The 15,546-nt window shown below is 35.5% G+C and overlaps 1 protein-coding gene across 9 annotated transcripts in view; it reads left to right on the forward strand.

Annotated features, from left to right (window-relative positions):
• Positions 1-15,546, forward strand: part of KDM6A (lysine demethylase 6A) — a 204,283-nt gene that overhangs the window by 139,617 nt on the left and 49,120 nt on the right. For 2 of the 9 annotated variants that reach the window (XM_032426663.1, XM_032426672.1), the window contains 8 exons: positions 1,569-1,695; positions 6,804-6,902; positions 7,046-7,265; positions 7,824-7,958; positions 8,411-8,566; positions 9,135-9,230; positions 10,184-10,285; positions 10,957-11,352. In XM_032426663.1, the coding sequence (XP_032282554.1) occupies positions 1,569-1,695; positions 6,804-6,902; positions 7,046-7,265; positions 7,824-7,958; positions 8,411-8,566; positions 9,135-9,230; positions 10,184-10,285; positions 10,957-11,352 (1,331 nt within the window). The remainder of the gene's footprint in view (positions 1-1,568; positions 1,696-6,803; positions 6,903-7,045; positions 7,266-7,823; positions 7,959-8,410; positions 8,567-9,134; positions 9,231-10,183; positions 10,286-10,956; positions 11,353-15,546) is intronic. The other 7 variants (XM_032426664.1, XM_032426666.1, XM_032426665.1 and 4 more) reach the window with 7 other exon arrangements.

Genomic DNA, 15,546 nt, shown 5'->3' on the forward strand with positions numbered 1-15,546 from the left:
GGAAATAGATTGAAATAGTTTTGGATTATGTCTGAATCACCTGTCGTCTTTGGCATTGGCTTACCATATTTCAGAGTGTGTAAGTATAATAAACTTTTCATGCTTTTGAACAGAAAAATACCTCTCCTAATTAAGTCTGACTTATGCCTGCACATCAGTCCTTCCTACTTGCTTGTCACTGCTGCTTAAGCAGCTCCTTTTAGAGCTTGTTTCTCTAGGTTCCATTCTTACTAGTAATAGGGGATAATGGAGGAACAGATGAATAAACGTAAATGTGTGATTGATGTGTATTTCCATAAAATATAGTAACTCAGTCTCCTTGAAATATCTTTTGGAGCACAGCAACTATAATAAATGTCAGAAAATAAGGGTCCTTATTTATTTTGTATAATATGGACTATATACAAAGAACAGAGCTGATTTTATGCACTTGAATTGATCCACAACTGAAATATGATTTCCCCAGCAAATTAAACCAAATTATTCCTGTGTGTCTTAAAGGTTTTAGAATACATTATTCCATGATCCAATCTTTTGATTGCTTACATAGCCCTTTCCTTTCCTTTCCTTTCCGTTTCCAACTGTTTTGATATACCTATAAATAGTGAAATGAATAGTATTGTCAAGCTAATCAATAGATCCATCTCCTCACATAGTTACCATTTGTTTGTGTGTGGTCGGAGCACCCAAAACCTACTCTCTCAGCAAATTTCCAGTATATATTACAATATTATTAACTAAAGTCATTCTGCTGTGCATTACTCTCTAGACTTACTCATCCTACATAACTGCAACTTTGTACCCTTAGACCAGTATCTCCCCATTTCCCCTACCTCCCCATTCCTGGTAATCACCATTCTAATATCTGCTTCTATGTATTCAGCTTTTTGAGATTCTGCATACAATTGAGATTATGCACTATTATGCACAATCTAAATTTATTAAACATTTGTGGTACGCATTTTATACCATTTTTATTTACACCATTTGAATATTTTTTAAATAATTGTCGAATGCTTTATAGTTTTTATTTTAGATAAGTTGTGAACATACGTGGCCAATGCCAGTGAGGTAGGGTTATATGTGTGTGTTGTACTCTGAGCTATCATTGATTAAATAGTCTTAATATTTATTCCTTGGAAATAAACATTGTGTTAATAGACTGTCTTGGAGAGTCTTAAAATGTACATAAAGTTTTACATAGAGCACTGAATAAGATTGAACATCTTTATATGCTTTGTTTCATAACTTGGAATTTTTTCAAATACCAAAATTAGAAAAGAGGAACTATAGTTTGTAATCTACTAAGTGTTAAATCAGTGCTTAATATCGTTTCATTTTCTCTGGAATAAAGTTCTTTATAGGTTTGACTGTACCTTCCTGTGAGAAACAGACTTCCTTATAATCAGAATTGGCAGTTCTAAATTTTGGGGATGTGTATGCCAGACTAAATGAATAAGTTGACTGAAAAAAGAATATTTTTACTTACGTGTTTTCTGCTTAGTATTCTTAAAATCTGAAGAACAATTAAGTCATTTAGGTAAATACTTTTTAATCATTTACTATAGGTTGGATGCATCACACTGTGGATCTTCTGGGAGATAAAGCCACCAAGGAAAGCTATGCTATTCAGTATCTCCAGAAGTCCTTGGAAGCAGATCCTAATTCTGGCCAGTCCTGGTATTTCCTTGGAAGGTGAGACTATTCTTAAGTTTTGCTTTTGTTTATTCCACCTAAGAGATTTGAATTATGAGCTAAAAATATTTGTTTACATTTATAAGCTGATCAGTGTATTTTCCTTTTTAAATATATTATCACACAGATTTCTGGGAGTTAAATAAAAGAAAACTTCTGAGTGTGGTAGTTTCCTCACAGCATAATCTGCTCTACTGGGACATTTCTCATTTTGCTTGTTGGATTTTCATTTGACATGAATTATTGCTGGTTTTTAAAAAGTCTTATCAGATAGTAGTTCTTCATTCTAGTATTTAAATGCCCTTTCTTCTGATTTCTAGTATTTTCTTTATATGTCTATTTAACAGAACAGAATTAATTTCTTATTCTGCCTAGTGACCACCAGTAGCCAATGGGACCTTGCTATTTGTGATTTGGAATAATGATATATACATTAGAATGGACATAATTTGATTAATAGTAGGTCTCAAATCAGTTCTACTTGACATCTCACAGTGAGAAAGTGGATACATGATTAGTGGATTTGTTGGAAAGGAGAAAGTGACATATAATGAAAATAGTTTTCTGCAAGTCTATAAACTTTTCTCTGTACTTCAAATGCCGAAATTGTGCTTACTGATTATCTGAAATATATCTTATGTATATGTATCTGATAGATCATATTTTGGGGCCATTATTAGATTGTATTTTGTTTCCTAACTGGTTTTAGCTTTTGTGGTATGGTGGAAAGATCAGTGTACTAGGAGTTGAGAGACTTGGATTCAAGTCTTGGTTAGGCTAATATATGTGGAATCATGGGTGGCGCAGTTAAACTTTTTGATGCTTCAATTTTCTTTTAACCTATTAAATAAGAGGATTATGTTAGATCGTTGGTTTTCATAGGGGACTATTTTGGCCCAGAGGGGACATTTTATAATGTGTGGAAATACTTGGTTATCACAACTATGGGGAATGCTACAGGCATCTAGTGGGACAACCCTCTAGGACAAAAAATTACCTGACCCAAAATGTCAGTAATGCTGAGGTTGAGAGACCCTGGTTATAGATTATCTGTTAGGTACCTTCTCACCCTGAAGGTTTCAATTTTATGATTTCTTTTGAAATTATCCTATTTTGTTTTAATTTTAAGCTCTTTTGAGTTTTCCATAAATCACATTAAGTTTTAGTATTTTGTATGATTTCATTTTTCCTTTAAATTTAGCAAAGTGTTTCTATGAGATGGAGTAATACTAAGATTTAAAAAAAATTTTTTTTGATTAGTCATTAATAATGTACAATAAGAGTTGGCTGGGAAGGTACCTATTTTTAGCAGAAATTTTCTAATACCTTCCAAGGCTTTATAAAATAATCTAATTTGGGTTGCTCACTAGTAAAGCTTAAGAGTCCAAACTTTGTCTTTCTCTTTCACTGAAGATATTTGGGAGCAGAAACTGGATCTTACCATCTTTGTATATTCTCGCCTAGCAAAGTGGCTATTCAATAAATGGAATAAATGAACTGACTGAACACTATTTGTGTTTAAAGCTAGCCCCATTGCTAGTGTTAGTGTTGCACAGTGGGAGGCTTCATACAGGGACTGGGAAGGAGGTCCAGCACTAGAAAGTAGGGGCTGCCTAGTCATCGCCTCTAGTGTTAACATTATATATGAAAATTTATTTTAATATAGGTTAAAAGGCATGTGTACCAGACATTATTTTCCTTTTGACCTAAAATAAAGATTAGTAGTTTAATACAATACAGTAGTGTTGATTGTCTTTTTAGTATACTTAAAAAAAAAAATTCTAGGCATTTAAACATCTAAAATTACTATTTTAGTAATGCTGTAATTTTCAGCTCAGTGAGCAGTATTCCACAGGAGGGTTGTTTTTTTTGTTTGTTTTTTGTTTTTTTTTTTTTAAATTTTAGTTAACTGACTTTACATTTTAAGCCACTGAGATGCTTTTATTTGAATCTTTTCAGATAAAATTTTCCATATATACAACATGCTTTACGATTTCTCAAATAAAGGATACTTACCTCAGTTTAATTTGTTTTGGAGTTCAACATTATCATGTTAGATGTTCATTATTTTTTATCCATAATAACATAATTCGACGATTGTTTTAGATTTTTTTCATTGATGTTTACTTTTTTTTGACCTCCTTTCACTGCCTTCTGATGTGTTGCTTCTAATCCTTTTTGTTGTGAGAAAATTTTTATAAATAATATATATTTTAAAAGTTAATTAAAGCTCTGAATGGAGACCTCAAGTGTCAGTAAGCAGCTTTGGGATTTGATGACCCTAATATTTCTAAGGCTTTTTATTACTTACCTTTGCATTCAGGTCTGTGTTGAAGATGTCATTTGGCATGTGTGTATCATAATACAGGGGTAATGTGGTAATGCTCTTATACTGGTACTGATCACTGACATTGTTAGCACAGAACTATAGAATGTTAGAGCTGGGAGGGACCAGGGAGGTCACCTGCTTCACTCTGTAAACCTGTCATTTTACAGATATAGAAAGTGAGTTCAGAGGAGGAAAATGTTTTGTCCAAGGTCACAGTCACACAGGTAAACTAAATCAGAATAGGAACTAGAGCCTAGGTTCACTCATTGCTTTTTCAGAGACACAAGGCTGTCTCAGGGGAACTTAGTTAAGTTTTATTAGAGGAAAAGTGGTTGGTGGTTGGACTGGGACGTCTGCATTTGGGCACATTGGTTTCCTACTTTGACTTTGTAGGAATGGAATGTGAAAACATTGGTTGGGGAATTACTGCTTATTCCTCTCAGTGGTTAGGTAAATTTGTCTGTAAATCTGAGATTTGGCTTTGATTTAACAACAACAAACAGAATGTGTTTTCTACTATCTGTTAAGCATTCCCTTCCTTTGTGGTATCTGTCCCTATTTGGCATTGTCCTGAATTCTCCCTTTGTAAAAGTTTGCAGGCGCGCTCTGACACGGCCCCCTCTGTCTCAGTCACTGACATTTCTTATTGCCCAATCCATAAGATTAGTGATTCCTTAGGCTTATTTTCACCTCTCCCTTGTAGTCGTCCTATGTTCTTAAACCCTCTCTTCTGTGTGGATGAATTCCAAATCTAGATCTCTATATTTCAAGGTATTAAATTTCAGGACCACATCTCTTATTTTTTACCTAACATTATCCATTTTAGTGTTCTCACCTCACATCAAAGTAAGCATATTTCAAACCTCATATTCTTTTCCAAACCATCTCCTCTCCTTTTAGTTTTGCCAATGAGGTCACTTTTTATTTATTTATTTCTTTAAACTCTCTTTGCTCAGGCTTAAGTCTGAGTTATCCCACCCCTCCCCTCCCCGCCATGGATATCTGATCAGTTGGTCACAGAGTCTTTATCTGTCTTTTTGGTTTACTATTTCTCCCTTCTTTTCCTTTCTTGCCATTTTCATTACTTTTACCCTAATTTTGGCCTGTTCCAAGCCAGTGAGTATAGCTGCCTTCTTTTTTACTGTCCATAATTTATTTTCCTTTCAGTTTATCCCTACACATTGTTAGCAGATTAATATTCCTGTAAAGTGCTTTCGTGGTGCCATTTCTCTTGTTAGAAGACCAAAAACTTCAGGTTATCCTTGGGCTGGATTTATAATTCTCTACTCTTTGTATCTGTGCTGTCTTCTATACATTAGGTTTTGCTCATACTGTTCAAACAACATTTTGAAATGCCTTCTCTCATCTTCTCTGTCTGAATCAGTGGTTCCCAGACTTTTGGATTACATGAATCAGTAAAATTTCAAAGAATAATTATGAGGATCTAAATATGCTATTTGGGCACGTAAAAACATTTAAGGATTTTTTGCTGTTGGGGCGCCTAGGTGGCTCAGTCGTTAAGTGTCTGCCTTCTGCTTAGGTCTTGGTCCCAGGGTCCTGAGATAGAGCCCCGCATCGGGCTCCCTGCTCTGCGGGAAGCCTGCTTCTCCCTCTCCTACTCCCTCTGCTTGTGTTCCCTCTCTCGCTGTCTCTCTCTCTGTCAAATAAATAAATAAAAATCTTTAAAAAAAGAATTTTTTTTGAGGTTTACTCAGTTGTATTTCAAAATAAGTCAGTTGCAATGTAAGTATTAATTAGTTTAATGGAAAATTTATGTAAGTATATGTTATCTTTCCATTTTATTTTCATGGCCAAATTGCCATATATTGGCTGATAATTGATAATCACAGCTCTAAACTATATGCATCTATACATACTCAAATTCCTTAGTGTTACCCTTCCCTTTCTTGCTTTTCCTAAATCCTGTAGTGTGTATTTTGGTGTCTTCTACCCTAAATTCTCTTCTACCCTAAATTCTCAGAACAGTTCTTGTCTGTGTCAGCCATATGATAATGGCATCATGACATTTGTAATGTGCCTTCAGTCCTCAACTAAATTGTAAGCTCCTTGAAGGCAGGGACTGGGTTCTGTTTTTTCTTTTTTCCTTAGTGCCAAGCACTAAGAAGATAATTTCTATATAGTTATAGTTTCAGCTGCTGCTCTGTTTCCATCCAGTACATCTGCATTAAGAAAATGACAGGTCCTTGAAACTTTAATCATACCTTGTTACCCTTAAATGTCGTGAAATATTGCACTCACCTTATTATTACTGTTTTTGATAGTTAGCTTGATTTTACCTGCATCTTAATGTTTGTATTTTTTACGAATTACAGAATGATTGAGCTCATGGTTATTATTTAGGAAAGGAGAACTGAAATCTGATTCAGCAAATCTTACCAGCATAGAATGGTTTTCTTGGTTTTTAACTCTGTGTTCGTACTGAATGTAAGCTATATAAATAGATAAAGCTATTTAAGTGGAATGGCATGTGTGCATGTGTGTGCATGTGTGCGCTTTCAACTCTCTATGATATTGAAGTAATATGGCCTTTAATTATTTTAATATTGTTCATTAATGCAGCGTGCTTTAGCACTTATCAGATAAACTACAATATAGTTCACTGAATGGTTAATTATAATGTACATTATAATTTTATATATATATACACATTCACAGAAATTTGTAAGCTTATTAGGATTTTTTATTTGCCTTGAAGTTTTTCAGAAAATTAATCAGTATTAATGGAATTGTCTGGATTTTTTTTCCCCTCCCCTCTCAGGTGCTATTCAAGTATTGGGAAAGTTCAGGATGCCTTTATATCTTACAGGCAGTCTATTGATAAATCAGAAGCAAGTGCAGATACATGGTGTTCAATAGGGTAAGACGTTATATAAAAATAATGGTCTTATACTTGATATACAACTGTTGCATAACATGTAATGTACTTAGTAGTTAATAACACTTGAGAAGCTAAGTAGTTTTCTTAGTTGACCTATTTTTTTTCTGACTTTCTCTTTCTAGCGTGCTATATCAGCAGCAAAATCAGCCTATGGATGCTTTACAGGCTTATATTTGTGCTGTACAATTGGACCATGGCCATGCTGCAGCCTGGATGGACCTAGGCACACTCTACGAATCCTGCAACCAGCCTCAGGATGCCATTAAATGCTACTTAAATGCAACCAGAAGCAAAAGTTGTAGTAATACCTCTGCACTTGCAGCACGAATTAAGTATTTACAGGTAAAACTTTTAAATAGCAGTTTTTTAAAGGCACATGTTTCCCCATGACACTCAGGCAGGAGGCGGGTGGCTGGAAAGTTTGTCTAGTTGTGTTTTGATGTCTATAATTTGTTTCCATATTTTGTAAACATACCATAGCTTGTAATATTATTTTACTTTTCATTTTAAGTAAGATATGCAGTATTTAAAAGATGCTCTTTTGCACATTTACTGTTGATGCATATTAATTTACATAATTTTTTTCTATGTGCTGTCTACATTTTTAAGTTGTCATAGCATTTTAGAGAAAAGAACACAAACACTGTCTTTCACTCTTGCTTGGAGTTTCATGAGAAGACAGCTATGAGAACTCTGATAACAGAGCTCAGCTTTGTTTTAATTCTCACAAAGGTTTATATTCCGGTTACCCTCTTTATACTTAGTATCTTTCTGAAACCCCAAATTAAGAATCTATTTTCTTTTAAAAACAATTAGTTATAGCATTTAGGAAGATTTAGTGGACTTGCTCTTACTCAAGTAGGCTTGTGTTAAATTTGCTTTTTACATAATTTTTCCTAGGCTCAGTTGTGTAACCTTCCACAAGGTAGTCTACAGAATAAAACTAAATTACTTCCTAGTATTGAGGAGGCGTGGAGCCTACCAATCCCCGCAGAGCTTACCTCCAGGCAGGGTGCCATGAACACAGCACAGCAGGTGAGAAGTTGGGTTATGTTCTGCAGGTGCCCAGCTTTAAGGGTTCTTTTCAATCTGTAGTGGTCAAGCGTATTTTACTAAGTACAGGAGGCTTTTATTAATGAAAAGCCTTTTGCTGTAATTGCGAAGGGAATCTAGATATTCAAAATAAAACTCCCTCTGATATGGGAAGAAATTTTGGGGTGCCAATTTAGAACCTTTGTGCATTTTCATGATTTTGAAGGAGATTTCTTAAAATAATGCTGCAGTGGTTTGTTTAATTTTTAAAGCAGTTTTTCAAAGGAAGGTACACATTCCTCCATTGATGATTCATTTGATTTTGATTTTCAATAATTGCAATCAGCGATGTCCACATAGCTTTGAAAATATGCAGTTTGTAAAGTTTTATAATTTGAAGGAATGAACTAAGAATATATAGAACCCTATTTTTGTCTTCCTTCTGTGATTCTTAGGCATGTAAACCTCATCATCCAAATACTGAACCTGTAGTAGGCCTCAGTCAAACACCAATTTCACAGCAATCCTTGCCACTACACATGATTCCTTCTAGCCAAGTAGATGACCTGTCCAGTCCTGCCAAGAGGAAAAGAACATCTAGTCCAACAAAGGTATATGTTTTAGAGAAATAGAAAAATCCCAGTCAAAAAGGAAACTCCCAACTGCCCTGAACTTGTGCAGTTTGACTGTCTCCTGTCCTTTATATTAAATCTGTGGACATCAAAGAGTGAAAGGTTTGAGTTTTTCTATCCCAAATTCTTAGCATCATATTAAATATAGAAAGTAGGGATAAATTTGCATTCATCAAATCATTTTATTCATCTCCCTGCCGTTAAGATCTCAACACACTTTTCATCATCACTTTCTCCTGACATTGAGATAAATTTATTGTTGGATCTAGTGGACAGTGTGGTATTTAGGTTAGCCATTTGGGCCATAGTTTAGGGGTGGGCCTTTTTGGGTGGCTTATTAAAGAATCAATATTTTTGTTTTAAATTTATGATTTCCCAAATTTATTATGCATGTAAAATTATTTTTAAAAGAATTTAATGTCATAACTTTTTTATATGTAATATTCCAATTCATAAGTCATTTGGCCTTCATTAGTCATTATTGTTAACTCCATGGATTTAACCAAATATTCTTTAATTTTTTTTTTTTTTTATCAATTTTCCTCAGAATACTTCTGATAATTGGAGTAGTGGCCATGCAGTGTCACATCCTCCAGTACAGCAACAAGCTCATTCGTGGTGTTTGACACCACAGAAATTACAGGTATGTAAGATACGCTTTTGACAGATTGTTTTTCCTCTTGAAAAAGAGTACAAGCAGTACACCTCAAATTTTTAAGTATTCTTAAAGTTGAGTGGCAGTAAATCCAATTAATATACACATAAGCAAAATGAACCCACTTTTATCAGAGTAATGGGATAATTTATTCTTGATTTTTTTCACTTATTTTTAGTTTTATTTTTAAACAGGCACTATATTCACATGCTTCAGACTGCATCAGTATGATTATAGGCTATATAAAGTAAATTCTCCTTCCAGTTCCTGCTCCTACCCACTTAGTTCTCCTTCTAACAGCCAGTCCATGTTATTAGTTTACCTACCTTTCCTGAGATGGCATGCATGTACAAGCAAATATGCATCCTCCTTCTCTCTCATGTTATTTTTCTCCTTTTTTACACAAATGGTAGAATGCTATATATATATTGATGATAATGTATTTTTACAGACTTTTCCATGTCAGTACGTAAAGAGCTTCTTTGTTCTTTTATGGCTACAGCATATTTATTTATGTAGATGTCACACGTTTATTTAAGCAGAGCATTAGGTTTGGATAGTCAGGCTGTCTTCAAACTTTTTCTGTTCCAAACAGTGCTGCTTTGAGTGTACTTGACATGATGCATTTTTAAGCTTAAAGAACTTTCTTTCTGTGTGAATACCAAAAACTACTGTATTGACAAGTAAAATTTTATGCCCATTTGTCTCAAATATCACATTATAGTAAACCTCTTTAGATGAGTGTTTATTTCTTACTCTCTCAAACTTTTTAAAGGGCTTCATCTTGGGGTTGATTGCTGTTGATCAGGAATCCGTATCTTTGACTAGATAGCGGTTCTGAGTTGGTGTAGTCATTTCAGGACAAGGTTGCTTAGAATAGTGAGCTTGAGCTGGTTTCTTAGATATGCCTTTGACTGTATTCTCCTTTCTTCTTCTTCTAGCACTTGGAACAGCTCCGTGCAAATAGAAATAACTTAAATCCAGCACAGAAACTGATGCTGGAACAGCTGGAAAGTCAGTTTGTCTTAATGCAGCAACACCAAGTGTGTATAGCATTTTTTTCCCCTAAAATTTGTTAGCATTTTGAGTATTTTTCTTGACTAAAACATCCTTTTAGAGCATGTTCATGCCCACTTCTTTCTGCCAGTATTTGGTGGAATTTAGTAATCTTCTTGCTTCTTAAAATACTAATAATGGACAGAGATTTTTAGATAAAAATAGCTGTAAATTTAATTTTGAGCACAAGAGTTGGTATTTTGTTACTTATTTACATGCCATTTTGCCTGTGTTCTAAGGGTTATTTATATTATTTAATACTTAACAAGCTATCCTAAACTGAGGTGAGGTTCTTTTCTTCAGGACTTGTTTAGTTTGGAGGATCTGGCATGTAAATAAAATAGAATGAAAATTTGAGATCCCCTGTTTTCTGCTTGGGGAAAAGACCTATAAATTCTAGTTTTCATAATTTTCAGCTGCTTTCTTTTGTCTTTACTGAAGGGATGTTTCTCAAAACAGATTTCTGCTTTTCTGAGGGAGCTAATCTAAATACAAATAAACACAGTTTCTTGTTTTTTAAAAAGTGTGTATTTTTCAACCTAGAGAAATTAAATGTTAGAGTAAAATCAGAGATTACCTGGTTGCACACCTTCATATTCTGGTTCTCTACCTTTTGGGCCACACAAGCAGCATTTATTTTTCATTTGCTTTTTGACAGATGAGACAAACAGGAGTTGCACAGGTACGAGCTACTGGAATTCCTAATGGGCCAACAGCTGACTCATCACTGCCTACAAACTCAGTCTCTGGCCAGCAGCCCCAGCTTGCTCTGACCAGAGTGCCTAGCGTCTCTCAGCCTGGAGTCCGCCCTGCCTGCCCTGGGCAGCCTTTGGCCAACGGACCCTTTTCTACAGGCCATGTTCCCTGTAGCACATCAAGAACGCTGGGGAGTACAGACACTATTTTGATAGGCAATAATCACATAACAGGAAGTGGAAGTAATGGAAACGTGCCTTACCTGCAGAGAAACGCACTCACTCTACCTCATAACCGCACAAACCTGACCAGCAGCGCAGAGGAGCCGTGGAAAAACCAACTATCTAACTCCACTCAGGTAATAGAAGGACTAGCTGCATTGTTGGCTCCTCACATAATAGTTGTCTTTATTTGGTTTTACGCATTTTGAGAGGAAAAAGAAGTTTGAGGAATGTTTTTATAAGCATTTTATAGTACTATAATGTTATTAACTGCATTTTGACTCCCCACACACACACACACACACACACACACACGAGTATATTTTCTTTTCCATTGCAAAATTCTCCCCACACACGCACGCATGGGCACACCCACACAATCTTGGAACTTTCCAAAAGAAGAAAACAGATCATACAGTCCCCCAAAACTTTGTTAATTTACAATGGCATAAACATTTATGTAATGGTACTTAGTTCATTTTTACATATTTTGCCTACTTAAGATCAGGTGCTTATGCTAAGTTTTAGGTATTCACTGTGGTGGGTGAAAAAGACCATTAAAGAAGCAGTTACCATAAATTACTATGAAGCATGACTTTGGTGAAAAGTGCTGCCAGAGTACCTAGGATGGCACATAAACTAAGATGTTAAGAGTCTCCAGAAATTGGAGAATTTGGGAGGGGAGAGAGCTGCTGGTAAAATGTGCCTAGAGTATAGATTATGAAGAGGTAAGGGTGAAATATCAGGCTGAGGAAGGTAGAAAAAGTTGCCTAATTTGTCTTTAAGGCAAAGTGGAGCCACTGAAGTTTTCAAAACAGAATAATGGATTTCATGGACATTATTTCTGTCAAAAATACGTGCCATATTTTACTCAGTTCACTGTTAGACACAATTTCTAAGTTTTTACTTCTAAATATTTACGCGCATAGTTTTTCCTATGTTTTGGATTGTTTCCGTGGAACGGATGTTTCAAAGTGGAACTGAAAGGTCAAAGAGTAAGCATCTAAAAAAAAGTGTTGCCAACACACATTGCCAAATGATTTGTGCTTTTATTAGTCTACTGTAAGAAATATTTGACTTACTGCTGGTTAGCCTTTTATTATTGGTCAAACCAAGATAAGTTCTTTTTCTAAGACTTCTAAGTTTATTCTTAAAGTACTGCTGTTGGTGGGACCATCTCTTCTAGAATGATTAGTAGTTTTATTTATCCTTAAATTTTGAGCACCTACTGTGTCCATGTCCTATTTGAGGCTCTGGGGATAAATCCACAAACAAAAATGTCTTAATTGATGCAGATAAAAAAAAATAGACAAGTAAGCATTATATATAGAACATTAGGTAATGATATATTTAGTTCTCTGGAAAAGTGTATTAGGGGAGCTGGGGAGTACTAGAGATCAGTGATAGAGGATTCACAGTTATAAATAGGAAGGTCAGGGAAGGCTTCACTGGAAGGTGACATTTGAATAAAGACCTGAAAGAGTTACGGAAGTGAGCCTTAAAGGTATTTGTGATTAGAGTGTTCAAGCCCAAAAAACTAATGATGTAATATATGGTGATTAACATAACATTAAAAAATTAAAAAAAAAAAAAAGTGTTCAAGCCCAGGGAGCAGCAAGAAGCAGTAGGCCCTAAGGTAGGAGTGTGTTTTGCATTTTTTGAGGCAAATCAAGGTGACAACCATGGCTGAGTGGGCCCAGCTAAGGGTGAGAAGAGGGGAGGTAAATGTGGTCCAGCTGGAAACAGGCTGTCTGAATCATGTTCAGCCTTGTAGGCCATTATAAGGGTATTGGACTTTATTGTGCATTACATGGGAAACTGTAGGGGGTTTTTGAATGGAGGAGTAACATGATCTGAACTTAGTTTTTAACTAGATCCTCTCTGGTACTCTGGATAGACTAAAGGAGGCAAAGGTAGAAATGATGTGACCGATTTGGAGGTTATTGCTGTAAGCCAGGTTAAGAGATTTGGTGGCTAGACCCAGAATGGCAGCAGTAGAAATGGTCAGCTTTTGGGTTCATTTGGAAGGTAGAACTGATGGGATTAGCTGATAGAGTGGGGTGAGAAAGAGAGGAGTCCAAGCTAGCCTGACCCACTTCAAGGGATGGATGAGTCTGGGTGAGCTCACCATGCCAGGGCGGGGGCGTGGGGGAACAGTAGATGGAGGAAAGAACTCAAGACTGCAAGCCTTGAGGCATTCCAGTGTAATAGGTCAGGAAATTGAAGAACTAGCAAAGAAGGCTAGAAGAGTAGTGACCTGTGAGGTAGTAGGAGATCCAGGAGAATGTGAGTAATGTCCTGGAAGCCAAGTGAAGAAAATCTTTCAAGGAGGAAAGCATGATCAAAGTATAAATCATATAGCACTCATTGGCCTAGTAAGGTAAGGACTGGGAATTGACCATCTGAGGTATTTGGTGACATTGCTGCGGCCAGGAAAAACTAAGGGGCACAAGCCAAATCTACCCCATGACCACGACCTGCTTTTGTTACTGTTCTTGTTTTTACAGCCCACAAATGAAGAATGGATTTTCATTTTTAAAGCATTCTTAAAAAAAAAAAAAGAATGTGTAACAGAGACCTATATGGCCCACAAAGCCTAAAATATTTTCTGTGTGACACTTTACAGAAAACATTTGGATGAGAACAATTTCAGTGGATTGGTGGGGGCAAAAGCCTAACTGTAGTTGGCTTCAACATAAAACGGAAAAAGAAATTGAAAGCAATAAATGGTAGACAGTTCCAACACAGATACTTTAGTCACGTGGGCTGTGTACTGCACAGTGCCGGGGTGCCATCCCCATAGATCATGACATAAAAAGGAAGGAGAGGAACAGGCAACAGCTGAAGGGGAAGTGGGATAAGAGTTGTTTTTTGTTTTAAATTTAAGTTGGGAGAAATCAGAAATTTAAGGGGGGAGGTGAAAGCTAATGGGCAGCGTTCGGTATAGAGGGAGAAATTAACACAGGAGGAAGAGGAGAAAATTGTTAAGAGTAGGTGAGAGGATGGGATTTTGGGGGGGTGGGGGTTCCAGGTTATTCAGCAATAAAGGATTGTTAGAAGGATAACATGAGATGTTTGCTAGAATGCCTATAGTGCTAAGGTATAATTGGCAGCTAATAAATGAAAATCTTTGTTATGATTGTAAATTATGATTCTTTTATTCTTTATTACATCTAATTCCTAGCTTGCTTAGTTGCTTAGATTTCCAGTAAATACTCTCTTAACTCTACTTTGGAAATTTGCTGTCTTTTAAAAACATAATTCCAATGAAAGAACCTTCAGTTTGCAGGCCATGAGGCCTCTCTGTACATGACTGAGTACCAGGTGGCAGAGAGCCGCAGCCTTTGTTTCATGGGTGCCCAGGCCAGTGTCTGCTTTACAATTTAGGTAATGCAATTGGGAAAGGTGTCTAAAAAATGGTTGTTGAGCTGATTCTAGGTCAGAAGTTTCCCAAATGAGGATGCTACATGATCAGTGTAGCTGGGGAGTTTCTATCTCTGGCATTAATATAATTAAAGAGGCTTTTTCAAAAATACTTTTCTCAAGTTATAATGGAAGCTAGACCATTGGATAGACTTGTATGGTATATCTTACCTTTCAGCTTTTCATGATGAGAGGACATAAGAGATCCATATTAATTTACGTTACACTTGTGAAGAATTTATTCAAAGGTATCACTTAAGATAGGAAAATAAAATTACATGAATTGTAGGGGACTGTTCAGCAACTACTCCAAGCAATTTATAGCCTAAAATAGTTGATTTGCAGATAGACATGATGTAATAAAATGGTTAGTTTTTTACTTACCTGTATAACATAATCAGTTTAAGTGATTATCTTGAGTAAATATTTGATGATAAATGAAATTTTGACTCAGCCACCCAGACTTTTTCTTAGATAATATTTTAAATATTGATATGCTTGTAAGATTATATTTTTACTTTATGAATGTTTTCATTAAACTTAGAGATTTCATCTTTTAACTACTACTGTTTATGAATTTTGAGTTGCTTAGTCACTTAAAACCAGATGTCATTCCTTTGCATGCTTATTGATGTGTATCAACTTTTCACATTTCTAGTTTTTTTAGTAGATAAGTTTCTTAAATAGAAACATACCATTAGTTTAAGATTTTTAGCTTTAGAAACTAGTTTTAGGGACATGCTTGCTTCTTTTAACTAGATTATGAAATGCAGCCTTTAGTATGTAAATATCTTGTCATCAGCCAAATTTTTATTCCTTTATAGCTTATTACTGACAAATTAAATTTCACCTAAAGTCAGAAGGGCTCCTAACCTTGCTGCTGAAGTAATTTTCAACTCAAAGTGCCA

This window comes from Phoca vitulina, unplaced genomic scaffold, assembly GCF_004348235.1.
Source record: "Phoca vitulina isolate PV1807 unplaced genomic scaffold, GSC_HSeal_1.0 scaffold35, whole genome shotgun sequence".
Classification (NCBI taxonomy): Eukaryota; Metazoa; Chordata; class Mammalia; order Carnivora; family Phocidae; genus Phoca; species Phoca vitulina.